The 27008-nt window shown below is 38.2% G+C and overlaps 1 protein-coding gene across 7 annotated transcripts in view; it reads left to right on the top strand.

Moving 5' to 3' along the window:
* The window catches only part of MAP7 (microtubule associated protein 7), a 120985-nt gene that overhangs the window by 61168 nt on the left and 32809 nt on the right, over positions 1-27008 (top strand). For 5 of the 7 annotated variants that reach the window (XM_074862618.1, XM_074862616.1, XM_074862617.1 and 2 more), the window contains exons 2-6: positions 5592-5660; positions 10910-10987; positions 22636-22799; positions 23613-23724; positions 24541-24627. In XM_074862618.1, coding sequence (XP_074718719.1) covers positions 5592-5660; positions 10910-10987; positions 22636-22799; positions 23613-23724; positions 24541-24627 — 510 coding nt within the window. The remainder of the gene's footprint in view (positions 1-5591; positions 5661-10909; positions 10988-22635; positions 22800-23612; positions 23725-24540; positions 24628-27008) is intronic. The other 2 variants (XM_074862621.1, XM_074862620.1) reach the window with 1 other exon arrangement.

Raw genomic sequence — 27008 nt, 5'->3', positions numbered from 1 at the left:
GTCAGGTATTCGGGATTTCGGTCTTAATGGGGTTCTGCATTTAAGCTAATAAACTTTGTCAGTATCTGCACTTTCAACACACTCCACCCAGCACAGCAATACCTCCAATTTGAATGATGTGCTAGCCAGCCGCTGTTCCCAGTGGCTAGATAAAAATGCCTAGGGTAGCCCCACTTCTTCATTCTTGCTTAAACAGTCCTAGGAGGCTGTATTCTCTGCTTAATTTTGACTAGTTTAAACTATGCATTTTTACATTGTGCATATCAGGCTGTATAAAATAAGCATGTGAACTAAAGAGTGGGATTTTGTTTGTTGGAGCAATGTTCGTAAGGAAGTAGCTGGGATAGCAGAATTGGATGCTAAGGAGTAAAGAATATAACAGTTCTCAGTTAACTCTGTTCTTAATTTCCCAGTTTAATGATGGATTTTCTCTGCTGCGTATTGGCAACACTTTTTGACTGAGGCACTAGTTTGTTCCAGTTGTCACTTCTGATGGCTTCTGTATCTCGTAACATGCATCCCTTGGCACTCTTTGGCTATTAAGCAGCTGTTCAGTCAAACGGGAGGATTAGCTGACGAGTGGCAGGGACAGAATAGCTAGAATTTTTTCTCTTTTCCCTTTAGTTCCTCCTCTTCTGTTCTAGCTATTTCTTTTTCCACCTGGCTGTTCTTCAATACTTCTGTGTCTCACTTGTGGAATTAGAGCAAGAAACTGGAAGGTGGTCTCTCCTCTTTGCTGCTCAGCGGAGCCAGGCATAGCTGTCTGCATGCCTCGGGTTGACCTGTGCTTCTGCTCCCATCCACTGCTGTGCAGCCCTTTTACAGTTCCCTTTTTCAGGTGTTTGCTAGGGTGCAGTTCTGTGGGGGCTGCTGTGTATGTCCTGACCCTGACATGGGGTCCAAGCACCATCTTTTGCTTGTGGTCCCCAAGTGCTCCTTCCCACTGCATTGCATCTGTTAAGATTCCACCTCTGGAAGTGGAGACCTGGTAGTGCAGCTACCTCTGTCCTGTGGCCAATGTCCTTCCTCAACTGAACAGGGCTTTAACATTGTCCAGCCTTGCTATGGGGGCTCTGGTTTGCCGTTCACCTCACTGGGGATAGCTGGTTTATGTTGTGCAAGCATGCACTTGATTTGCCACAGCCTGAAAAGCAAATGCTTGTAATCTGCACAGCTCTTGTGCTTTTTTAAAAAGCCTGTCAAAATGCTGGTGTAACACTTCCCAGCTCAGTGTTTCCTTGGCGTTCTGTGGTTTTTCCAAGGTCTGGGTGAATGTTCTTCCTGCTTTTCCAGGGCATCCTCTCAGGGGCTTTACATCTCAGGCTTTTCCTGTTGGATGTGCTGTCTTGCTTAGTCTCTCAGGCCAGTTTGATCACAACTTACCTAGCAGGTAAAGAAGCACTGAAAACTTAAAGTTCTTTTTCAAGGTTTCCTATGAGACTTTTGCTCAGCTTGGCACCTTTTAAGATACAATTTCTTTTTGCACTTGCTTTGCTTCCCTTTGCTAGTAATTCCTATTTCTGCTCATGCAGACCTTCTTTGGAGAAGCTGAGGATAGCTGATTTCTTTACTTCAAGAGGAACACCTTAGAAAAAAATGCCTTTAATAACCTTACAGTCTGACAGATACTGATCATGGAACAGCTTTTTTTCAGTACTTCTTGCTGTTATAATTTTTTTTTTTTACCTTTTAGAAAGTAGGCTTTGGTACAGGTGCTTGAGACAAGGAATATTAGCTGCTGTGGGAAGTGACTGTATGTAATTATAATGAGAAATGGGGTAAATTGCTTATCAGTCCTTCTAGAGCTTGTACTCATCCTGGTAATAGAAGCATTGATTAAACCTGTCTGAATGTGAACACATAGACATATCAGAACCAATCATAGATTTGTAAATAGAATTATTTTCCATCACAAAACTGTTTTGGTTTTTTTTTTTTTTTAGGAATAACCTGCCAGTTTTGCATTTGCCTTGGTTCAAGGTAAAACTAAAAGCTGAACCTACAGAGATCCTCCCTTGCACTGGTCAGCCTTATGCATACTTTTCAGCTCTGCCTCTGGAATGTTTAAATACTGAATTCTGTGCTGCAACTGGTTTTACTTCAGATCTCTATGTTTACAAATGCATATGTATTTAGTAGCAGGACCTATCTTTTTCTTTTTTTTTTTCCCCCCTTCCTTTTTTTCCTCGCTTCCAGATAGAAAAACTGAGATCTTGTTTTCTGTTTCATACTATGCCATATAGTGATGGCAAAGCTGAGAGAGAGGAGCTAAGTATCTTTTGATTCCCACTCAGGGTCTTATTATAGAGCATGTTACATCGTTAAAAGACCAAAATACAATAATGTAGTGCACATATCAGGATGGCAGCAGAATCCTTTATGTTGCTTTGGTGATGTTATCCTCCAGTTTATTTTGCAGATGTAACTTCTTCTAAATTCACAAGTATATGACCTAAAGTAATAAAATTTCACGTGGCATTTCTTTGTTTACTATAACAAAATGAAGATATAGTAACTTAGTTTGGATTCTTTCCATTGTTTTCTGTGATTCAGTTAGATACTTGATATCAAGTATATACTTAGATATTTAGGCAATACAGAAATCCATTTTAACTCAGGTATTTAACTTGTATTGCCAAAGGAATGTATTGTTCACAGTATTGTTTCACACTTGCATTTTAATCCCCAGAAGCTGCCTTAAAGTTGAAGTTCCATCCTTTCAAGCAATAATCAGTAGCACATATCTTAAAATCATCTGACAGATTTGCATTTTTAGTATGTCTGGATTTTTATTGCTTAGTTAAATTTACATACTTGCAGTTAGGCATTTCATGGAGGTGTGTGTAACTAGAGGAGAAGAAAATACCCTCTTATTTTTAACACTTCTTTATGCAACTTTTATTCCCTCCATGTAAAGGTACTGGTTCAAGCTAAGTAGCAGGCAAGTATTAGGTAGTTGAATGATGTCTTTCCTGGCATGTGCTAGGTTATTGAGTCTTGCTGGAACCAGTGTTGTCAATATTTAGGCTTGGATTTCAGATGTTTAGCTGTCTGATTAATCTGTCTGTATTTTAAAGCATGAGGTATTTTATGTGGGAGCACACCTACAGTAGTTACTAAATACTTGTGCCAATTCCTATTTGATACCCAGCAACATTGAAATTCATGGTTGTGCCATCTGTTCTTTTCATCGCTTGTCATATGAGTGGTCATATGAATGTACACTCAAACTGTGTCACAAAATATTCCAAGGAAATGTCAGGCAAGAGGAAATATGGCAAAAAATATTACTCTGTATACCTCGGCTCTGTTATAAGTGTATTATCTGGATGGCATTTAAGCCATTGTTTTGAAGTTAATGGAGTATTGCATGATCCCATGGTGCAATGCTTGAATGATGTGTGTGCACTGTATGAGAGATGTGAAGAAACTTGTGCTGAAGCTAGTAGAAGATCAGTGCTCTCACTAATGCTCAGAAACAATTTTTTTACTACTTGATAACAGTTTCTTCTTCTGTATGATGCCCTAGGAAAGGCTGGTGGGAATCATGATGTAGGTTCCCCATGCATTACAGCGGGACTTTTTCTGAGAATGTTCTAAATGGCTAATTTGAGCCAGAGGAAAGTCTGTTTTACCTCCCCCCACCAAAGTTAACATGATAGTAAGATATAAAGAGTTTCAATGCACTTTGAATAAACCATATTTTTTCAGGCTTAGTACCAGCTGTTTGGAACACTGAGAGGAGGAAGTATGGGTTTTGATAATGGTAGATCCTGCAAAGCCTGGAGGTGCAAGTGTTCAGTGGTGCTCAGATTATCTTGCCAAAAATTGGTCCATCTACCTGCAGGTCAAACTAATCCTTTGTATGAGGCCTTTAAAATGGCAAAATACTAAAATCTTTTGTTGGTCTGTCTTTAAGGTGTGACAATTCTTATTGTAATTTGGAATCAATATTTGTTAAGTTCAACAGTAGTTACTTCTATTGATCACAAGAGACAATACAGATGTCAGGGAGGGAAGTGTCTTTTTTGACAATTATTTAAAATTTTACACTTTTTTTTTGTGAGATGATGTGATTTTTGAACACTGCTCTCAGCAAAATATTGCTCTTGAATACTAAACACTATTTTTCTATTTCCCTCACCTGCCTCCCCTCTGCAAAAAAGGTGCAGTAAGTGTCACATAGGTTCCTCCTGCTACCTTTTATCCTTTATATTCATCCTGAAACATGCTTGTGGAAGGAGGTAAAGGGGAAATAAAGACTTTTGTCAGGCCATGAGGGGAATGAACTTGCTGAGGCACTAAGGCCTGAGTATATATTAAAGCTGACAAGCACAGGAAATTGCTTGGAGCCTTCTGAAAAAAATTTTTTAAATCATGTTTTCTAATGTGGATGTAATACAGTAATGCTTGTTTATCTTTTAAAGCTGGAGTAATCAGTTTTTTCCAACTTTCATTTCTAGTGATATTTAATTTCAATGAATTGGAGGGGGTTTTCCCTCTCAAGCTTTATATATCAATAAACTGTCTTTTTATCCTTGCTTGCAAATACTTTCAAGCTGTTTGTGGAAGATTTCTTAGAATTCTTACAGTCTGTCTTTAGGTTCTTCCTGGATTGCTGTGCTCTGGACTCCAACACTCCTATAGCAGAGCTGTTGGACACAAGGATGAGTAGTAAGCTGAGAAAATCATAGCATTTAATTTCCTGGCTTGGCTTTTAATTATAAAGAGATGCTGAGCCCAGGATATGGTTGTAATTTGAAGTATAATAATTAATCTTGTGATTTTTCTTTATAAAGAATTGTTGAAAGGGCATTCAGAGCCCCAGAACTACCTATATGTAGACTGACAGGGTCTGATCAAAAAAAAGTCTATAGAAAATAATGGGAAAATATCCTCTGTTAGATTTCATTCAGGTCATAAATTGTCCTCTCTTCCATTTTGCGTAATGCATGTGTTAGTAATTCATAAACAGTGTATGAAGCTTTTACCAGTATCTTGTACCATACCTTTAGAAACCTAGGATCTGCAAGTCACCTTTAGCAACACAGTTTCCTCATTGCATCCAAACATTGCAACAGGTTTGAACGTTTGCTTCTTCAAAGTCGCTCTGCAGTTTCATTCTGTTATTCCCCCTAACTTGCATTTATCAGTGTGATTAATCCAGCTTCCTCCAAAGGAAATTAAATTTTTAAAAAATAAAAATTTGAAGGCTGCTGTTCTTCAGAAGTAGTGGTTTCCAAAGCGTCACTGAGAAGGAAGAAGAAAAATTAGCTGCATGTATAACATTAGCACAGCATGGGAAAATAATCATACACCTGATTAAAACCAACACTGTTAAAATGGAATCTTCTTGCGGCTCTTTCCTCGACTTGAACAGGGAACTTGTATTGCGGCTTCAGTGTCTTCTGTGTAACCTTCAGGGGTTTTTCTATGCAAAATGGTGTGGAACGGTATTATAAAGTGGTATTTCAGAACGGTCTGGTTTTAAAGGGAGTTTGGCAATGTTTAAGTTGCATTATAATAGAGTGGTTGAGCTGTTGTGTAGTAATATGGTTAACTAATCTCTTTCCTTTTCTTCCTTATTTTAGCCCCTGAAGGTTCTAAAATACAAGACAAGAAAGTCACTTCAGGACAAAGCAACACCGGAACTAAACCAGGTATGCCATTCCACATGCTTTATGTTATAAGGCTGTTTGCCTCAATGGTGTATGAAAAACAGCTGTTGTGGTAAGAATTTTTGAAGTATTTGATGGTCTTATACCTCTCTTACTGTTTTGGTCAAAACTGATGTCAATGACTGTTCATATTTACTTAGGCTGTTATCTCTGTTTGCAAAGAAGCAAAACTGAAAAAAATTACCTTTAGTACAGTTTAGGAATGAGGATTGTGAAGTGAGATAAGGCAACAGAAGCCACTATACTTGAATCTGTGCTTGCATGAGAATTATCTGCTGTAGGCAAAGATTTACAGCTTTATATGAATGTGCTTCTGTTCAGATATTTCTTCACTTACCACAAAGCATGCCATATTTGTACAGTGGGCATACCTGATTGGTACATTGCATGGATTTAATTCACTGTTCACTTACATGGTTGAAAGTGTCTGTACTAAAATGCTTAATGTAGTCCTTGATGCCGTGAGTCTGTTCCACTTGCATGCTTAGACCAAGATCCAGAAGAGCGCTTAAATATCTAAATTCTGCCTGTATTGCAGTTCAGGTACCCGAGCGTAAAATACGCAGTTAATAATGATCTTGTTTAGGTGCCTGAGGAAGCACAGGTGTTTGTGTTGCTGAGCACTAGGCATACTGTCTGTAAGCACCCCCTTTTCAACTCCTTGATGGGTTGGCAGCTTAGTGTCTGTTTTGTACCAGCAGACTCTTCTCTATCCCCAAACTGGGTACCTTTGGCCTACATCCCCAGAGGGAAGCAATCTCAGTGCTGTCTGTGTTCAGATGAGACCTCACACACTTTGCCAGGCAGTGCTGGGTCCAGCACGAAGCGCAGTATTCATGGCTGCTCTCAATCAGAAGGGCAATGGGAAAAAAAGGGGAGAATGAAGATAACATTACCCACTTCCATGGCAAAAACGGAACTCTTGGCTTTGGACAGCATTCTGAATCCACTTTATCCTGCAGTAATTCAATCCCAGTTTTCATTTCTCAGAAGGGCATTGTACCTGTGTTACCATCATCTATGCTGGTGTGTAGAAAGGAATGCAAAATTCCTGGAGCTGGAGAGAGGAAGGGCAGAGGCATGTGTGCAGGTTTAGCTCTGCACTGAGCTGGTGAGAGTCAGCGTTGGGGAAAGTTCTTGAGAGCTGGTGGTTTGGTTTTGGTTTGTTTGGGGGTGGTGGTTGTTATTTTCTTTAGACTGCAGATGAATTTTGTGTCAAACTGTTTTGGTTAAAAACCAAACCAAAGAGTTTGCAGCAGGAATGACAGCTGTAACTATAATCAATGTCGTTGTTGTCTGGAAGGTGTCTACAGGCTGATGAAATATTAGGAGTCCAAGGCAACTCTGTGTGTATGGCAGTTCAAAGGGAGCTAGATAAAGGGAAGAGAATTTGAGATCCAAGCAGTGCATCTTTTCAAATAATGCTGTGGCTTACATTTCTTTCTCCCTGCAGCACCCCTGTGAACTAACATACACACTGGGTGTTTTTTTCAACTTGATATCCTTTTTAGTTTCTTTAGTGTAAGAAGTTAGCACCCTAGGAATCAAGGGTAGAAAGGAAGCAGCCATTTGTGAGACAAGATTGAGAGGATTTTAGGTGGAAGTGAATAGTAGTAGACTGACTTTTGAAGACACATCGAGTGCAGCAGATAGTTACCTGAGCCGCAGAAACTGACCATATGTAGTAAATACATATGATAATTACTAATTTAACAAACTTACAACCTAATTTGTACAAATGTCAACTATGCTTAAGAGTTTGTGAGTAATTATGTAGAAGATTTGAAAAGCTTGCATTTTCCTTTTGTTAATAGAATTAGGGACTAAAAACGACTGAAATTTCCATGCTGAATTTCTGCAAAATACTGTTCATAACTTCTAAGGTCTTTTAAATAACTTCGAACTCACAGTAAGTGTTGTAAGTTCATGGAAAAATACTGTTTTCATATGTAGTTTTTGAGGCATAATTTCCAGCAATAGCTACAACATTAATTTCCCCTTTATACAACTATGGTTTATTTAATCTCCAAACATCTCTCCCAGGCATAATATTAAACATCTGTATGTTACATAAGTGTAGTGAAATAGATTACTGAGTGTGAGTTCACATGTGTTACATCATAACCAGACTGCTTCTACAGCAGTATGTGGGTCTTCCTAGAGCGTTCTCTGTAAGGGTTTGCATATGCCCAGTTATCAATTATTTCTGTAAGAATTGAGGAATTCTTGTAGGATTTGCAAATTATGTTTACCATCTCATTGTGCAGCTACTTAAAGCTTTGCCTGATGACGAATACAAGCAAGAGGGAGGACAAAGTACCTTGCGCGTTTGTCCTGGTATTCCTACTGAATAAGAAGAAATGGCAATCCCCCAGGTACTTGCCTGGTGGGTTGTTAATCAGCAGAGACATGAGAAATAAAATGGCAAGCAGGCCCAGTGAACTTTCTTGTTTTGCTACAACATGAAGCTATTGAAGCTATGTACTGGGCGTGTCAGCAGATCATCTGGATTCAGAATGCAGTTTTTGGAGATTGGGCTTGTAGCCAAACTGTGAAGGATCATTTTCAAGGCTTAGAAAAGATATTTTACTTAACAGTGTAAGCTTTGCCCAGTAATGTATGCTCCAGCTTCTAGTAGAGCAAAGGCAATGCTGGTCTGCTACAAAGGTGTTATCCCCATCTTTGTGCCAATATTGATTTAGCTCTTTGTGATTCCAAATGTATGCAAAATAGCTTGTTACTGAAGACATACTTACATTCTGCATAGCCTGCAACTTAATGTAAATTCTTTAGGATTGTTCTAACATCCTGGGGTGTTGGGAGAGGGGCTCTGTGTGTGTGCACGTGTGAGCACTATCAGGTGGTGATATAGAAAAAATAATTGGATAGCTTCAAACAGAATGGCAGAGGGCAGCTTTAAAAATTTATTTTATTCCTTCCATTGCTTATAATTAGGAATTCTTATGGGAGACCTTTTCAGTTTGCCTGTCCATGTAACCCTTCTGCCTCTTTGAAGAATTGCTGCTTCTCCCTGATAGGGAAGTCTCTCCTCTCAAGAACAAAAAAAAAAAAAAAACAAAAAAAAAACCAAACCAAAACAAAAACCCAACCTGGAAGGAGAATAGTACATTCTGAAAGAAGCAGGATTTTACGTTAGTCCCCAGTGTCTCATCATTCTCTGTCAACTCGATGTTACATTGACTTTGCTCAGCCCTTGAAGGGAATCCTTGTTTTCCAGGGAAATTCATACTGGATGTGTATTATTCCACTAGCACTAATTATTCATGCTACAGAAATTCATGTTTGGTGAATCTTGTGTGCCAGTCACGAGAGAGAAGGAATATTATAACCCTTTTGACCTGTGTGTCTGTATGCTGAAGAGACTACATGCGAGTCAGCACACTTCTTAACATCAGGCAAATGTTAATCTACACCGTACATTGGACCAATCTATGCAATGGCATGGCTAGGCATAGTTTAATAAATGGCAGCACTGTGTGCTATTCAACCAACCTTAAAAGTTTGATCTGTAACTGGGTGATGGATTGTCTTTGCTGGTGAATTGTTCACTTATTGCACCTTTCATTGGGGCTATCACGTTTGAATGTTGTTCTTACAGCTCTTACTTTGTATCGCTGTTAATGCCATTAATTGGGGCTGTAGTCTCTGACTGTTGTTGAGGTGATAGTTTTTCACTGATGAGAGTTCAAACGTAATTAAACTGAAGCTAGTCATCAGTGAACTCATTCATCCTAGAAATCTTGTCATCCTGATGCAGAAACTTCTGTTAGAATATGAATTGCACATTATTGATTTTTTGTCTAAGTCAAATAACTATTCAAAATCTGTCTAGCACATCCTTAAGGATTTATTTTTGCAAATATCTTTAACTTCATTTTTATGACCAGTTGTATTGTCTTGCTAGTAACTTTTTTCTATAGGAGTGCAGTCTATACACAAATAGGCTGACTTTACATGTGTTTACAAATTGCTTACTTGTGTATTTGCACCAAATAGCAAAAAGGATCTGTTGTCTTGTTTTTATGTGCACTTCCATGGTGTCAGTATCCTAGGTAGTTCTTTATCTTAAAATACTTAGAAACTGAGTTCCCCTCAATACTAAACCATTTCTTTATACCCAGAAATCTTTTTGATTTTTTTCTGTGGGGTTTTTTGTTTACTTGTATTTTTATTCAAAGCAGACTATTTCAGTGCTAGTGAAAAAAGCATAAAATTAACAGCTTTCCAGGTTTAACAGAACAGGCTAAGGATGAGTAGGAAATTAGTTTTGGCAGCATGCGGAGATGAATTGGTAACTTGGATTTTGTTCCCTTTTTGTCTGGAACTGTTCCACTGCTGAGGCTGGAGGTAGGATGCTAGCTGTTTAGCATTTTGTTGTCTTCTAGAGAACTCACTGAGCAAGTGATGTTTTTCTAACCAAGCCTGAATTTTTTTAGTCAAGCCTGAGCTCTGACACAGATTTTTCATGTTATCCTCAGTCTTACTGCTGTGATCCAAGTGGCCAGTTGCAGTTATTTTTAAAGAAATCATGTAGATTGAAAGTTAGCCACAAGGATAGCTGAGGGAACTATCATTTACTTTACTGGTTACCAGTCCATGCATGTGATGCACTGTGTTAATGGGTTTGCCAGAGCTTTGAACACATGAGTGCACAAACATCTGTGGAGATCAATATCATGCTGTCTTCAGAAGCTCAACTAGAACTGCTACAGTGTTGTTCCAATCTGTTTTGCTTGGGTACTGAGCTTCTTCAGTATCATGAAATAGGGCTTATTGGTTTTTTGAGGCAATAGTGGTGGGAAGAGGGTACTGCATTATAATAGAATTTCCTGTGGATGCATTTTGGAGAGAGATTATGGAATAATAGATGGTATCTTGTCAGAATGCTCTCAAGCAATCACGTTGTTACAGGCTTGGGAACAACACAAAACTTCTTCCTGGGTTTTCACAGGCAGTAGTCTTGCTTGGAATTCAGAGTTACAACTTAGTCCATTCTTTGGGAGTGTTTTACATCTTGATAATTAGAATGCATTCATATTTTTTTTAATTGTTCCCTTTTTTTTTCCGTAAGGTGGATTTCTGGAAATGTGATCTATTTTGAAAGTAGATGACATAGAGTTGCTTAATGGTCATTCCCCTAAAAGCTTGTTTATGATACTGTTTGATTTTATGCTATATGCCTGATGTTTTCCCCCTCCCTCCATTTGCAGATCATCCAACAATACTAAAGGTTGATGACAGGCAACGGCTTGCTAGAGAAAGGAGAGAAGAACGAGAAAAACAGCTAGGTAAGGCCTACTCAATTCATCATTGCTATACCTGTCACATTACTTTTGTGAATCTGAGTGAAAAATGGGCTGATTCCTGAAATTGTGCAAGGAAGCTTCACTGATGTAAATGGAATTTTAAAGTTTTAGAATATTTTGCTAATTAAGATTAGACTACTTAACATGTTGAATGTATTCTTTATCGCCATAAAATAGAATCGCAGAACATGTTGCCAATGCATGGTTTGAATTTTTATATGTAAACTTTTCTTTTCAGATAAATCTCTATCAGGTGTCAAATAGCTGTGCTCAGTATCTTATAAAATGTCACCCAAGCATGAGCATGTATAACACTGTTCAAGTGAATAGTGAAGGTGAATGTTACTTAACAAGCAGCTAGTGATGGGCAGTGTACTATGTGGTGGTGAGAGAATTATAGAACTATGTGAAGCCAAATTGATGGCTTTCTGAAAACTATTTGTATGTTTGGCTGCAACAACTTTCTGTGGCAATTGGGTGGTTGGGAAGCACAAGTATTTCTTTTTTTTTTTTTTTTACACGTTCACCCTGATTTCTTTGGATGCTGCATTGTTCTTATGGCTTGAGAAATGGAAATTCTTTATTTCCATTTCCTAGCTTGCATAAATTTATAGAACTATATCATAACCCCAGCCAGAGTTATGCTGCTTTTTCTAACCCAGAGAGTCATGATTTATTGCCATCTAGGTCTTAATAAAATTAATATCCTTCCTTCTTTACAGCACCTTATAACATTGTACTAGCTATGCATGAATCACTATGGTTGTTTTGGAGGGGAAAAGGAGAGCTTGCTCAAGGGGATAACATGACAGGGTGTTTGCCAGTCCCTAAAAAGCTGGTCCTGGAGTTGAGGTTGATTGTATGCATAGGCTTAGTTTCTTCAGGTTCCAGAGCAAATGGAGATAACTGGCCCATTTTAATTAGTCATAGATGACACTTCCATGTCTTGAATTTTTTCTTTTTTCAGGTTTGATCCTTGTGTATTAGCAATGCTTTACTCAAGTGAAGAGAGATGCTTTCTTTAAGTTTTCCTTAAGTTTCTGATTTTTCTAGCTATTGATAAATAAATGTTACTGGAAGAACTTGAGTTCTGTTGAGAAACTTGTTATTTTGCGTGACATACTTTAAAAGCAACATCAAAGGGTAGGGTTTTTTTAAATTGGCATGGAATCCTTCATTCCTAAATGGGAGAGTTCTGCATATCCCCATGATGTATGAGTGTATTGTGTGTTATTGCATGAAGAATTATTTTGAACTAACAAGAAAATTGAAAGTTGCGTTGTACTTTCATCTGTATATTTGTCAGCTACCATTATGATTTAGGAGCTGTCTCTTGAGATTTGTGTTCCAGTACAGCAGAGCAATGATTTTTACAATGACATGCAAGCTTCGTTTTTCTAGTGCAGAACCTAGATAATCAGTCAGTCATGTCATGTGAACCATAGCAAAGAAATGCTGAAGCTGTCTATCTCAAACATCATTGTATAATGTTGTCACATAAATGTGTCTCACTGAAAATTGGAGTTGGATTTTGTTAATACTTGCACATCAGCCATGCAAGAGTAAAGCAACTGAAGGAAGGATTTTTTTTTTTTTTTTTTTTATGGAATTAAGTTGGATTTAAACTGAATTCCTCTCCAGACATTGAATTACTCAAGTGTGTCCAAAGAAGGGCAAGGAAGCTGGTGAAGGGTCTGGAGAACATGTCGTACCAGGAGCAGCTGAGGGAACTGGGGTTGTTTAGTCTGGAGAAGAGGAGGCTGAGGGGAGACCTCATCGCCCTCTACAGCTACCTGAAAGGAGGCTGCAGAGAACTGGGGATGAGTCACTTTAACCAAGTAACAAGCAATAGGACAAGAGGTAATGGCCTCAAGTTGCGGCAGGGAAGGTTTAGACTGGGTATTAGGAAGCATTTCTTTACAGAACAGGTTGTTAGGCGCTGAGGGATATGGTGTAGTTGGGAACTGTTAATGTCGGGTTGATGGTTGGACTGGATGATCTTCAAGGTCTTTTCCAACCTAGACAGTTCTGTGATTCTGTGATTTTTGATTCAGGGGATTGGTTGAGGTTAGCAAAGGCTTCTTTTTAAGCAGAAGTTGAGAATTTCAGTCACACCACAAGTGGAATTATTCTCTGCTTCCAAAAAAAGGTAGCATTCTGTTCTGTAGGTATAGAGCTGGTAGTAATCTTTAACAATTCCATTTTGTACTTTCAGCAACTTGAACTGCAGGAGGTCACATCATCCATCTTTTCACGAAAATTAAGTTGTTAGTACCTTCTGTTGAGATCATGTGGAGTACCAGTTTAATAGTGTTTATTGGTCAGTGTTCTGATGTTACAGGAGGGTTGATTTGAGACCTATTTTTTTTCCCCTTTTGTTTACTCTCAAGCTTTATTTTTTTCAGGTTCCACTATGCTGTGATAGATGTGGCTTTCACTGTGGTGTGATGGGTTAGTATGTGCTCTGCTCTCCTGAGGATGTGCTTGCACCTGGCAGTTGTATTTTAGCAGTCTTACTCTACTTATCACACTTGGTTGTGTACCTTTTCTCTTTTTAATGAGAGTTTAGAGAGTAGGAAAGATGAGTGTTGTCATTTTTGTTGTCTGGATACATATAGCATATGCATGGTGGGACTGGCAGTATCTGCTTTTCTGGAGAATCACATTATGCTACTTAATTGAAAAGAATAAAAAGTCTTCTTCACAAATCCCCTTTCACCTTAGTATATTGATGTCTAGTTTTGAAACTTTCTGTAGAAAATGCAGAAGACACACAGGAACTCAAATGCTATTTCAGCTAATCACCCCATCAAAAAGGAAGGATTTTTAGTGCCTTCACTGTAGGAAAGGCATTGCTTTTGAAATGCCACCCCAACACTTCTGAAAGAATAATTGTTTGGCTTTTTTCTGTGCAACTCATGTTTTCCATGGCTAATAAATGGTACTGGGTTTTTGTTTTTTAGCTTTATTCTTGGACTTGCTTAGGAATTGCTTAGTAGCCATGCTTCAAGTTTTTTATTCCCCTGACCATTTGGTAATGTGTGTATTACTTGTTGATATGTGCATTCAGACCTTTAAAGGATTATTAGGGTAATCTTTACTTGATTCTATAAATAATGCTTCCAGTGTGTTACTTGCTCTTTAATAATCAGGTTTTTGTTTTGTGCTGTCTCTGTTAGCATTCTTTCCCACAGTGCCTGTGCATGAAGTTAACATCTGTCCTTTAAAATATGAATACCAGATCTCTCTGTGTGAGACCAATCCTCTTGGGTCATACAAGACAGGAATCCCAAGAGGGATGGTGGTAAGTGAGGATGATAGCTGTCAAATGGGGCTGTTCTTAGAGGGCAGGTTGAAGGGAGCTGTCATGCATCCCCTGGCTTCAGCTTGGCACTGTGGTTCCTTTGCGTGTGTTAGGCTGACTGGCTGTGTTTGGCACTGGAAACTATGTGAGACACACTTCAGAACTGAGTTGTTTGTGAAGGCAAACATGGTAGATGGCCTGCTCAAACTGGAAAAGTTTAATAAAAGCTACTGCTTTTTCGGTAGGGGAGCTCCACCCTCAACTCTGCCATAGTGATTGTATCTGTACTAGTAAATAAAACAGTGCTAAAGAGCATTCCCCGGTGCTGAAACTCAACTGTGCTTGCTATTAGACTATTATGATAGATCCTGACAGGGTTTTGGCTCCAACCAACTAGCTGTCTCCTTGCTGATTCCCAGACAAGGTTTGGGAATTCACAGGGGAGGCCCAAGGGCTTTTCCTCATGTGTTGATTGAGTACTGTCACCATTTTGAAGGGTAGAAGTTTAGTATACAGGTGAAAGTTGTTCCGTGCAAGTTGGTCTCTGGGCACGTTCCATTTATTAGCATAGACCTGGTTCACCTTAACTGGAAAGAAAAATCAAAATGTGTTTTTCAACAGGGAATGTGACTGGGATTTTAAAGTGGGTTTCATTCTGATAGCCTTAGTGGCCTAGCAAAGAGGAAGAGTTGGGGACTTCTTGTTGTTACTTCACAATACCTCAGTCCCCGATTCCTGAGGAAACCATTTTAGGTCTTACATCTGTGCATGTTTTATCTACGCTAATCCTGCTTGAAGACTGACCTTTTTTAATCACAATTATGATCCTGACAAGGACACATGGCTCATTTAGTTTTTAGCACTGGGAACAAAAGATGGTAATACTGCCATCAGACTTAACTCTTCATTTAAGGAAATGTGTTATTAATCTTAGTTTTTAGAATACGTCTGAGTTTCAGGTTGGCTAAATACACTAAATTCTTAATAGTTACAATGCATAAGCATTAAAATATTATTTTTAAAGATCACATTATGGTAAGTATTCCTCTCCCATTTGAAAATGATCATTGGCAAAATACCACATTAATAAAAATACCGAATGCTTTTCTGTCAGTGAATCCATTCTAGCTTATTCTCTTCTCTGGCAACTGGGGACAGAATTTTATCCAATATTTCCAGAGCCAGAAGCCCCACAGAAACTGAGAATCAGTGACCCTAGCATATGAATAATTTTGGGATGTCCTCAGAGGAATTGAGTGTCAGAAGGCTTTATAAGACAAGAAAACAATTTTTAAGGAAGACTAGCTTAAAAATTTCTGTGCTGAATGTCCCTCAGAGCATGGTTACTGCAGAAAGGTTGGCTTAGAGAATCTTAACATTAACTTCAACTTTAATTACAGCTCTGAAGTTCACCTTCCAATTCATTCAGTCAGCCATTTCTGTGGAATGTCCCCATTTCTAGGTATGGTTAAAGCATCACTGATCCATTTTTCTGCTAACGCAGCAAGGAGGCAATCACAGTCTCAGACAATGCAGAGCTGGCAGTGAGGAAAGGTGAAACAGCGGTCAGAGGAGAAAGCTATTGCTGAGGTTAGTGCTGTGAAGTCAGAAAAGATAAAGTCTGGGAAGATTGACAAAGACTAGGATCTTTACTCAGGTAAGCTGTCTGTCCAAGGTGGATGCAAAAGACAAACTGAGAAAGTGCAGTGCTAGACTGATCTGCCTTTATATAGGTAGTAAACCAGAAGAAAAAGGACTAAAGTGAAGAGACAGCAGAAGGGACAGTAAAAGAGGAGCTGGGGGGATATCCCTTGCTTCACATGGATAAACAGAAAAGAGAGGCTTTGACACTTAATGCTTGCCTCCCCTTCTCTCACAGCCTAAAACCCCTGCAAAGAATGGCTCTCTGTCTGTGTGCATGATTGGGGAAAGAAACTACAAAATTATTTCCACAAAAGAAACGTGCGTGGCTTGCAATTAACATCTCCCATATTAAATTAGTTAATTCTAGTGTAAAATTTATTGGTTTCAAGTCTTATGTGTCTCTTAATATTGGAATGTTTCTTTCATGATTGGCCTTGTTTTCTTTTGCGCTGTTATTCATTTCAGAGGTGCCAGAAATATAGTCTTAATTACATTGCTTTGTAATCTAAATCAGCATTACTAGTTTGCAAACAAGCAGAAGGTATTAACAGCATGTTCAGGGCTCAATTTCTAAATTTTGGTTTTATGCTCTAATTTTGTGTCCTTGTATCACATGACTGTGTTCAGATTTATAGATTGTACTAAGTAATAAGATAGAACAAGGATCAGGCTGTAACTTTTCTTTGTATTTTCCAGATTTAGTGTAAGTGTTCCCTATGCCATTTTAGTTTTCAGCATGCAGGTACTATTTGAGCAATGACCAAGCTTTCTTTGAATGATTCTTGCATGTTGTCAGATGATGTGTGTTATTACAAGGCAGAGTAGTATCATGAAGTTGTTAAGGCTCAGTCCCAAGAAAAAGCCTTTTCATTGGGCCATACCCACATTGGCTCAGCACTGGGCATAGCTCTTAGTGTAGCTTCTGGGGGAGCCATCATAAAAGTGGGTATTTTTCCCTTCCACATTCTGCAAATCAGCTGCTCTTCAAAGTTGATTGGACCCTTTAGAAGCATCTTACCTTTCCTGCAGGCTCATCTGCTGATTCCTTCTGTCAAGGTGTTTAATGTATGTGTCTCTATGAAACACAGCTTGCTGTGCTTCTAGAAGCACACCTAGGTATCCAGGATAGGGCTTAATATCCCTAATTTTTACCTTAGAGTGGGCTTTTTTTAACCCTTGAGTGAACTTCAGCTTTTAGCCTAGAATACAGTTTGTTAATTTCTGCCTGGGGTAGCAGGAATAAAAGTTTCTGCAAACAGGGAGATGAGAATGAAATAAAAAGATGTTCCTTTAAGCTTTTTATTTTTCCTGAAGATATCATCATGTATCTAAGGACATTAAATTATGTCACTGCATATAGCTACCCACCTCATAGATGGAAAATCCAAGCCCTTAAATTCATGCAAGAATGTTAGTAGTGCATACAGAATGCAGTAAAAACAAAGCAGATTCTCTAATAAGAGAAAACGTAGGAATTGATACTTTAAAAAAATTAAAATCTAAAAGCAGGAAAGATTATTTCCCTATCTGCAGAAAAAAATTCAAGAAAATAGATATTACACTTTTTCTCAGAAAACAGATTTATCGTAAATCGTGCTTTATGTACTAGTTAAATACTTGGTCCAAGCATAAAATTAGTAGCTTCCTCATGTTAACAGATGAGTGTATATTTTCTGCTGCCTTTTGCCTGTAACTTAAAGATCATGGAAAGAGGTAGCTTTTATATTTGTTTGAAATCATATCTGTTTCTTTTGTTATAATTTATTCCAGCCTAATACTTCCATTTGCCTTGGTTAATCCATCACTAATGTGTGTTTCTGTTATTGAGCTGTCTTTCCTTGTCACAAAAGTATGATTTTATCATCCCTTCTCTGAGGAGCAGAAAGCTGAAGATTAGTCTTCTATACAGATGTTTAACATTGATTGTCTTCCCAGCAGTGAGAGTGTATGTGAAAGTTAAATCTTTTACATACCAAAACATAAAAATGTTTTCTGCCTTTCTCTTCCTGAATTCAGTCTTGAAAGTTCAAATATACTATTTTCATTACTTTTTCTAAACAACGTGACAGGCTGAAGCTTATGGAAATCACCATAAATAATGTTCAAAAAAGGTCTAAGCATTTACATTAATGACAGAAAGAACAATCAATCTCCATGTCTTTTATAGGAAAATTAATATTCCAACGACATCAGTTAAGAAAGTTGTTGGGTTTTTTTTTATTCTTTGCTTTTCTTAATTTCTCGTATCCTTCAGAAAGTTCTTTATTTTCAATAGAGAAGCAAAGAGCCTTTTCATGCTGGGTTGCCATTGTAAGCAGATTCCAGGCACAAAAGATACAGTTGATCTCGGGATCTGTGGAAATCTTTTGGATCACAGCAGTGGCTTGTCTTGATATGATCTTTAGAGTCTGTACATAAGTGACTACTGAGTTTTAAAAGCCGACGTGCTGCAGCTAGATGGACTCTCATGAGATGCTACTAAGCCCCTTAGGTGCTCTTAGCTTTTTCAAAGAAAATGGATGTTTCAAAACTTCTGCAAAATGGTTTGATTGAATTCCAGTTTTCTGCTGCATCGTTTGGGTTACTGAGTATGTTCAGGGTCTATGTAACAGGGTGTGTGCACTGGTTTTTGGTGGGTTTTTTTAATTCATTTGTATAGCACCATGCTGACAGGATGCTGTAAGTGTCTAGAGCAGTTCCTATGTGAAGGTGGGTCTAACTCAGATGGCAAACATATGATGTTGCATAAGGGAACAATCTAGTTCCACTCTTGAATGGTTAGACAGGGAAGCTAAAGCTTATGACAAAGATCAAATTATGCAAATTTTGTATGCGATACATGAAATGGACTCCAGATTTCCTTTTAAAAAGAGGATAGAGAACGATTCTAATTTTTTTTCAAGATCCATTTCTGTGACATTTACAGGTAGACAAATAATAAAGACTGGAAATTAAGACTAATTGTTATAGTTTGTGCATGTTAGAATAAGTCCATAAAAATCATATACCTTTTTAAAGTATTACTAGTTCTGCTTCTGTATGTATCTGTGCAATGCTGTCTGCAGAACTGAAACAAATCATCTACCCATTTTTGTATCAGAAATAAAACATAACAGCAGACTTAAATAGGAAACAATTCTGAAGATGAAAGCTAGCAGGAAAAGCTTCACAGGAGGTAATTATACAGAAAGAACAGGAGAGAGTAATACCATATTCTTTAGGAATGGCATTTAAGTTACTTATCATTACTGCAGTCTAGCACTAATGAACAATTATTTGAGGGAAAAAAAAATAAAAACCTGGTGTTGAAATGGGAAAAATGATTAAAAGTGTTGTGTTGTTCAGTGTATTCTTAGTTAAGTTCAGTTCAAATTGAGTTTTATGAAGTAAAATATTTCACCTGTTCAGGCCTGTAAACTTAAGCTCTGAGTGTCTCTTTCCGTCCTTTTGTATCTTCATGAGTAATAAGCATGATTTCCCAGCCTCACTGTGCCTTTTGTGAAAACTTCTGTCTTCAGACAGGTGTCCAGTATATAGTAATTGGTTCTGTTGATGGAGGAGAGAGAATTAATTTTTGGAGAAAATACATCCTAAGCTAGGAGCATAACTTGTCAGAGAAACACGAATGTGATACTGCTCCAAACAGAACTGTGGAGGTCTCTGAAGTTGAGTCAAAAACTTTTGAATTTGATGTGTGTGGAATTAGGCAATAACTGAGAGCTTGGGACAGAGACTTTCATAAATCTGTGAAATACAGAGAAGCCATATTCTGTAACCTTTCTTTTTAGCTGTAGCGTGGGTTTGAATTAGTCTGGTGTACTAGTCTTGTGTCAACAAGGTGAAATTAGCTTCTCTGCATGTATTGCGTTGATCTGATGTTGAATTCAGCAAACTATTGAGCCCTGTCTCTCTTCAGGAGAGCTCAGGCAGGCTGCACTGCCTAGCAATCTGCCCCAAGGCTTCTTCTGGTTTCAGAACCCCCTAAACCCACTCAGCAGCATGGCTGCTTACCCATGTGCTCAGGTCTCCACTAGGACCAGCTGCAGCTAAGAGTGCTGGAAGAAAAAAGGCATGGAAGCAACCTGGTTTTAACCAGATGGCTTCTTTGGTCCATCTGATCTCAGTCCTGTGAGCAACACTGTCAGCATGAAGAGGAATGCAAACTCAGAGCTTAGAGGAGGGCAAATGCTGCTTCTCTTGGTGTCAGACAGCACTTTGGTTAAAATGTTCATGAAATCTCCCCAAAACGGGTAAAAGTTATTACAATTTTTAAATATGTGTGTCTTGAATAGGGAGATCTGAAGTGGTCTTATCCTGTAATAAGTGCTAACTCTCTCTGAAACTTTCATCAAAGATTCAGGAGAAAGAAGGTGTTAACACGAAATGTTTGCAGTGCAGAATTCAGAGATTAATGATGCACTTTATTCTTTTTCCCTTTAAGTGTAAGCACTTTAGAAATGTCTTTTGCTAGGTTTTAGATAGTATTAAAGATAATAAGTATTTTTTTCTTTTTTTAAAAAAATAGTTGGTTGAAATTAACTGGATTGTTGCTTTTAGAAAATGTTATCCTCATTTGCTGAAGAAGACAAGATAAATGCACATAGGGTGGAAAAGGTGGGCTTAGTCTGAGCCCTTTGCTGGACCTGAGCAATAGAAAGACAGGATCATGGTAGGACATGCAGTTCCAGGAGAAGGGTAGACCATAGTGAGAGTCATCTCTCTGTCCATCTATTCTCTTGGTGAGATACTGGCTCTGAAGAAGGGGAAGCAGATAAATGCTTCTGATTTACATATTAGTCTTGCATTTGGAACACCAGTTTGGGCTCTATTTTGTTATGTTGTAAGGCTTTAATGTAGAAGAAGGAAGCTTTGAAGATTTCAGTTGGCCTGGCAGCTGCTTTTTCTGCCATATTCTGCTATTTTCTGCCTTAGTCTGCATTTCTCCTTCAAGTCACTTAATTAGCATAGAAAAGTATTTCTATAAATCTTCCACTGGCTCTTGCATTAGTATTTCACATTTGTAGGTGTCACTTCTCACACCTATTGTTAGTAATTATCTAAGCAACTGTATTATTCCTTGTTGCTGTAATTATTCTAGCTATGATTGTTAAATTTCCTGCAAACATCTTGCTGAACTGTCACCCATCTTGCCAAGAAGGTGTCTTAAGGGTTGCTTGTAGCTGCTGAACAAACATTTCTGCTAGTTTGTATCCCACAGTAAAGCTAAACATGCTGTGTGCTTTTCTCAGCAAAGTTTTTGACATCTGAAATGGTAGAGAGCTGTTTTCTTAAGGGAGATACTCTACATATGAACTGGACTACTCATGGCAGAGATTTTTCATGAGATTGGTTATGCAAGTATGTAAGGTTTAGAGTGCAATCTAAATTCTTTATTAGGTGAAGTGGGATTTGATTGAGTAGGCAGGAAAGTGCAGAAGATAAGTCCTAGAGGTACAAGAGGTGGTTGCAGTGTCTGCTCTGAACACTTAAAAGCATTTGGTTGTTTTGGTATGTAGTTGTGTCAAACAACACAAATATCTCCACTAATTGAAGGTTGGCATTACTGTTCTAGAGTATATGATTATAACAATAGGCGCTCTCTCCTTTTTTTAATTTTTTCCCCAGATTGAATTTAAAAAATACTGTCTCAGGCTTAGGTAGAGAATTTCCTTACATTGTTGGCCTTGGAAACTGAAAGTCTTTTTGATGCTTTGTTGTCCTGGTTCGGAATTGCTGCATTGTTATCAATGAGCTCCTTCTGTGTACGGTTTTCTAATGTGGTTCTAGGTGATGTTTGTCTTGTGACCACCACATGCATATCTTCCTGCACTCCAATCTGTCAGTTTGCAAAGATCCAGAGGTATCAAATGTCTGGGATTTTTAAAAAGTAAGTAACAGGTTTTTTAAGAACACAAAAACTTCTGGGACCTGAAGCTTTCAAGACAGCAACAGGGAGATGTCCAGAGTATGATATGTAAATGGTTTCATGTGGACTAATTTAAGTCCGTGTTCCAGATAGTACCTTCATGAAAATTCAGACCCTGATGGGGAGCAAAATTTGTCTCGCATGGTGTTTCTTGATTTGTCTTGATTAGCACTTCTGAAACATGTTCAGAACTGTGCAGCAGTGGATTTATGTGATGGATTAAAGTTCGCTTTTACGCTGACTTCTTTGCTGCGTAACTTTGTTTCCTTCTGGTCAGCTGTTGGTACAGCTAACACTCCAGGTGCTAGAATTGTCATCCCAGCCACTTCTATCATAAGAGATCTGTATTGATCAGTAAAGGTATATAGTTGTGGTAGCTTTATCTTTCTTTTACAGTAAAAGATTGCAGAGAATTATCATGGTTTGTACAACAGAAGTGTCTTCACATACACCTGACTTAAGTATTTAGGTATTTTAAACTAATAAAAAAGCCTTTCTTCCACATAGAAAATATATGCTCAGATAATATAGCTATTTGTGGTGGTAATTCATAGTAAGTAAATCAAGATGAAATGAAATGAATGTGTGACCAGGGTACACGATATTTTAATACATGAGGAGAGATTAGGATATTATGTGTGTCGTCTTAAGAAAATGAGTTCAAAAGTTTTTCCATTTAACTTGGTTATTCAAATTATATTAAAGAATTCATCACATATAGCATATTAATACTTTTATTTCTGATTTTTCTCACAGCTGCAAGAGAATCCATCTGGTTAGAAAGAGAAGAGAGAGCCCGTCAACATTATGAAAAACACCTGGAGGAGCGCAGAAAGAAGCTAGAAGAGCAGAGATTAAAGGAAGAGAGAAGGCGAGCTGCCGTAGAGGAAAAGCGAAGGCAGAGAATAGAAGAAGATAAGGTAAGGATAAATGTCATGAAAACACTTTTCAACTTGCTTTTACCATAAGATACGGTACTATCAAACTTCTTCTTTAAGAGTTGGAGAGAATGCAACATAAGGCATGGTCAGTATGAGAGAGTGTGTGAAAGAGGATTTTAAGCCTTACTTGAACAGATACTGCTTCTTAAAGTGCCCTTTATGGATCAAATGCAGCTAAGTTGAGCACATCTGGGTTACAGTGTATAGCACTGCACAAACTCATGCAGAAAAATACAAACTGGGTTGCTTTTATATGGTTATCTGTTAATTCTTAGCCATTCAGTATAAGGATAGCTAAGTATTAGTTGCCCTAACAAAACCTTTAAGAAAGTAAGAGTGTAGTGAAAAATGCTCTTGGATTATTTGTCTCAGTTAATCTGGGAACTAGGTGCAGTGTGACCTTACATAAGTCAGCTCATCCTTGTGGTTTTTGTTGTTTCTTGTCTCTCCTAGTGTTCTAGTATTTAGTAAGTGGGAGCTACAAGGTGGGAAGTAGCCCTAGGGTGTGTTTGTGTAGTGGCTGCCATAACAGGGCCACTGTTTTTTCTCCGCAGTTCTGCAGGTGTCAAACAGATCTTACCTTTTCAAAATTACAGTTAATATTTTAACTTATTTATGGCTTAATTGCTGCTTAATCCTGTTCTAGTGTGTGTTAGTAGGCAGCACATAAGCTTGAACACAGCTCCGAGATGCCTGCTAGGTTTTGTCCATGTGGAGGGGTAGCATGGTTTGATTAGAAGATTAAGTTAAAAACCCAATAGTATCCAAATGTATTATCCTGTTGTACTTAAGGAACGACATGAAGCTGTTGTACGTCGCACAATTGAAAGAAGCCAGAAGCCAAAACAAAAGCAAAACAGGTGGTCCTGGGGAGGAGCACTACATAACCGCATTAATAACACAGGTAAAGAGGGAGGCCTGTTTGCCAGCCAGTTCCCTGCCCTGCCAGTTAACTGGAATTTACTTTGCTTCTGTTAAAAGGAAGGATGATTCAGTGTATGCTGGTTTAAATTCTTTGCTCTTGATCTTATTATTGCTAGCAATGGCATGTTTCTGACATTCTTGTGTAGCAAAAAGATAACAAGGAGAAATCTGAACAAAAGTTAAAACTTGTTTCAGGAGTTGACTAATTCTGTAAACCCTATCTTGCTACAGCTTCTCGCTTCTGCTGCCTTGCTGTTGTTTGTGGGTGTGGGTGTGCTTGTGCTGTGTCAATCTTGTGATGTGAGCTACTGTGTGCAAATGCTAAATATCATGGCTCAAAAAATAGGTCTGCTGGAAATGATTAAATGCTGAGATTAAAACAGACAAAAGGAAGAAAAATTATTCTTTGTAATAAGCTATCTGTACCTTGTGCAGATATTTTGGGAGACAGAAGTCCCTTTTCCCCCCAATTATCTTCTCTAACTTAATCTGCCAGTCATTAATGTGTATATGCCTTGTCAAATATGACTCGAACACAAAAAAGAGAACTTGTCCTTTGTTTCTTTCACCAGAAAGTGGTACTTAGAGTTCTTCTCTTCCTACTCTAATGTATACATTTCAGTGTGTCCAACCTTTCATCAAGGAGGGAAAAAAAATGGAGAAAAGAATGCTCTGAAATCTTTGTCATATATAAGTTCAATAAACAGTTATTTTTCATAAAAGGTTACTTTTTTGCTTAATTCTGTATAACTTACTTGATTTTTATTTTCTTTACTGTCTTGCATTCTGTCCCTAGGTTATTTTTTTGAATCATCATTCACCTTTCTCGATTTAGCAGGCCTGGAGCACCACTTCAGATCTCTGGGTGGTGTTAGAAAACCTGGTACATAATTGCTGTGGTTTGCTGATTCCTTTACCCGTAGCTAGTGCTCAGGAAATGAGATCATCAGTAACTAAACCACCCTCATGTAGTTGCAATGCATGCTTAACATCATGCTGATAGATTAGAACTGTTGTTAGTACCAGATTTTTTCATTATTATTTATTTTTACTATGGAGAGTTACTACTAGCTGACTCTAAAGATTTGGCACAATTCACTGAAATGAAGCATAATATTCTGTCTACTGGTATTCAAGGAGACCCATTTGAATATTTTGCTTTTTTCTAAAACCCTTTTGGCATACTACATATACACCGGATTTAGGATTATTTTGCACATGAGCACAGACATATAACCAGCTGCACTGGCTGATGTGTTGCTCATGGATGTTTTAATTCTTTTTTTAGAACAAAGAAACCAGCAATCTTCTAGGCAGTGGGTTGCATTTGGCCTGTTCTACGTTTATAGGATTCATATTGCCAACACTTACACACAAATCCTCCTGCTGAATTTCATTCATTTAAATAGCGTTCATAGATGTAAGAGAAATGTTGGCATGCCAAATACAAGAGGTGATTTTTCCTATTGTCGTTTGTCCTTTTCAGAAAGCTGTTTTATGTAGTGCATCCTTTATGCCAAATGTAGAAACTTTTTGGCTGTACTGATATACTATACATTTTTCTCAGCTGTAGATTAGGTGTGAGAGATCAAAATCCCTAACCCATTCCCACAAATATTTTCCTGACAAAGTTCTGTCACACATGAAGCCTGAGTATCCTGTCTCCAGTACTGGATCATACACAGCACTCTTCAGTATACCCCATAGATCAATGTAGGATAATCTTGCCAGCCTACAGAGATCTTGTTCTTAACTATAACACTTAGATTTCTCCTTTTAAAATCAATTTCTGAGTTTTATCTCCCTTCCAGTAAGTTTGCTAGTTTTATACCCTCACTGAGTCATTCTGATATTAGACAAAATGAGCAACTAATCACATGGTATAGGGGAGAATCTTTCTTCACCCCAGCCAGTGGCAGTGAATCCTATATAGTTCATAGATCTGGGGAAAGTAAAGGTATTTTTCATGCACAAGTATTTCTATGAAATATTTTTGTACACAGTGGGTATACTTTAATCCACTAGGTCAGATACATCAAATACAATGTTGGTGTACTTGTCATAAATAAACAATTACAGATAGTATTTCAGCAACATCTTCCTTAACTCTGTCGGTGTCCTAAGTTTATATCTGCTTCCAAAAGAGTATGTGGACATATTTTTGCACACACACAATATGAATTTAGGCATGTGCTCAAGCCTCGTTGCATTTCAGCATGGTTGAATGCTTTGCTGAAGTTCAGTACATGCTAAAATGTAAGCAAAAGCAGGATTGACTCTCCCAGCATCTTCTGAACGTCAGATTTCCAAATGGAAGTTTGCAATGGAGGACATGTAGTTGATGCATGCAGCTCTTTTTTTTTTTTTTTTTTTTTTTGAGAGAGAACAGAAAGTGTATAGCTGGCCTGTTCAGTTTATTCCTCTTCTGCCATTGATAGCAACTTTCGTGTGACACACAAGTGCACAAAGTGTGTGTGATCTGTATTCTTTAAATACCCATCACCCCCTCAGTACGGTGCAGCTGCTGACTCTACAGCAGTTGTGCAGGCAAAAGATGTAATACTGCTCTAAAATGTACAGAACCTAAAAGCAAAATAAAAACTTTCAGTATTATATACCAAGCATGTGCATTGCAAGTAGTCTCTAGCCTTCTGCAGAGACTCACTTACGTTATCTGCTAAGCTGTGTGCTCTTTTGGATTGACTCACTACAACTTCATTCACAGCAGGTAGAAAATGACTCTGTGGTGGGAAGTTTAGCACTTATACATAACTATGGGATTTTTAACTAAATCTTTTCATTCCTTTTGTGCTTACTCTTGCTTCCCTTGTGCACTATTCTTCCCTTAATTTTTCAGTATTTTATCATCATAATATTGACCTTCCACCTAGTAACAGTGCCCTATAAAATGTCACCTTTTATTCAGGTGCTAAGGGTTGGGGTTTTTTTATTAATAACCTTACGTTTCCAAACATGTTGGACCTTCCCTGAAGCTTTCTGTTGGAAGTCACAGAATGGTTTGGGCTGGAAGAGACCTTAATGATCATCTAGTTCCAATCCCCCTGCCATGGGCAGGGACACCTTCCACTAGACCAGGTTGCTCAAAGCCCCATCCAACCTGGCCTTGAACACTTCCAGGGACGGGGGGCATCTGCAACCTCTCCGGGCATGAGAGAAGGTTTCTCATGCTTCTCATGAACAATGTTTTTCTGAGAATATTGAAAGAAATGACAAAATATCATCTTGTCTACTAGTGTCCACTTC

Source organism: Strix uralensis, chromosome 3 (genome assembly GCF_047716275.1).
Source record: "Strix uralensis isolate ZFMK-TIS-50842 chromosome 3, bStrUra1, whole genome shotgun sequence".
NCBI lineage: Eukaryota > Metazoa > Chordata > Aves > Strigiformes > Strigidae > Strix > Strix uralensis.
This window is presented reverse-complemented; position numbering and strand designations above follow the sequence as displayed.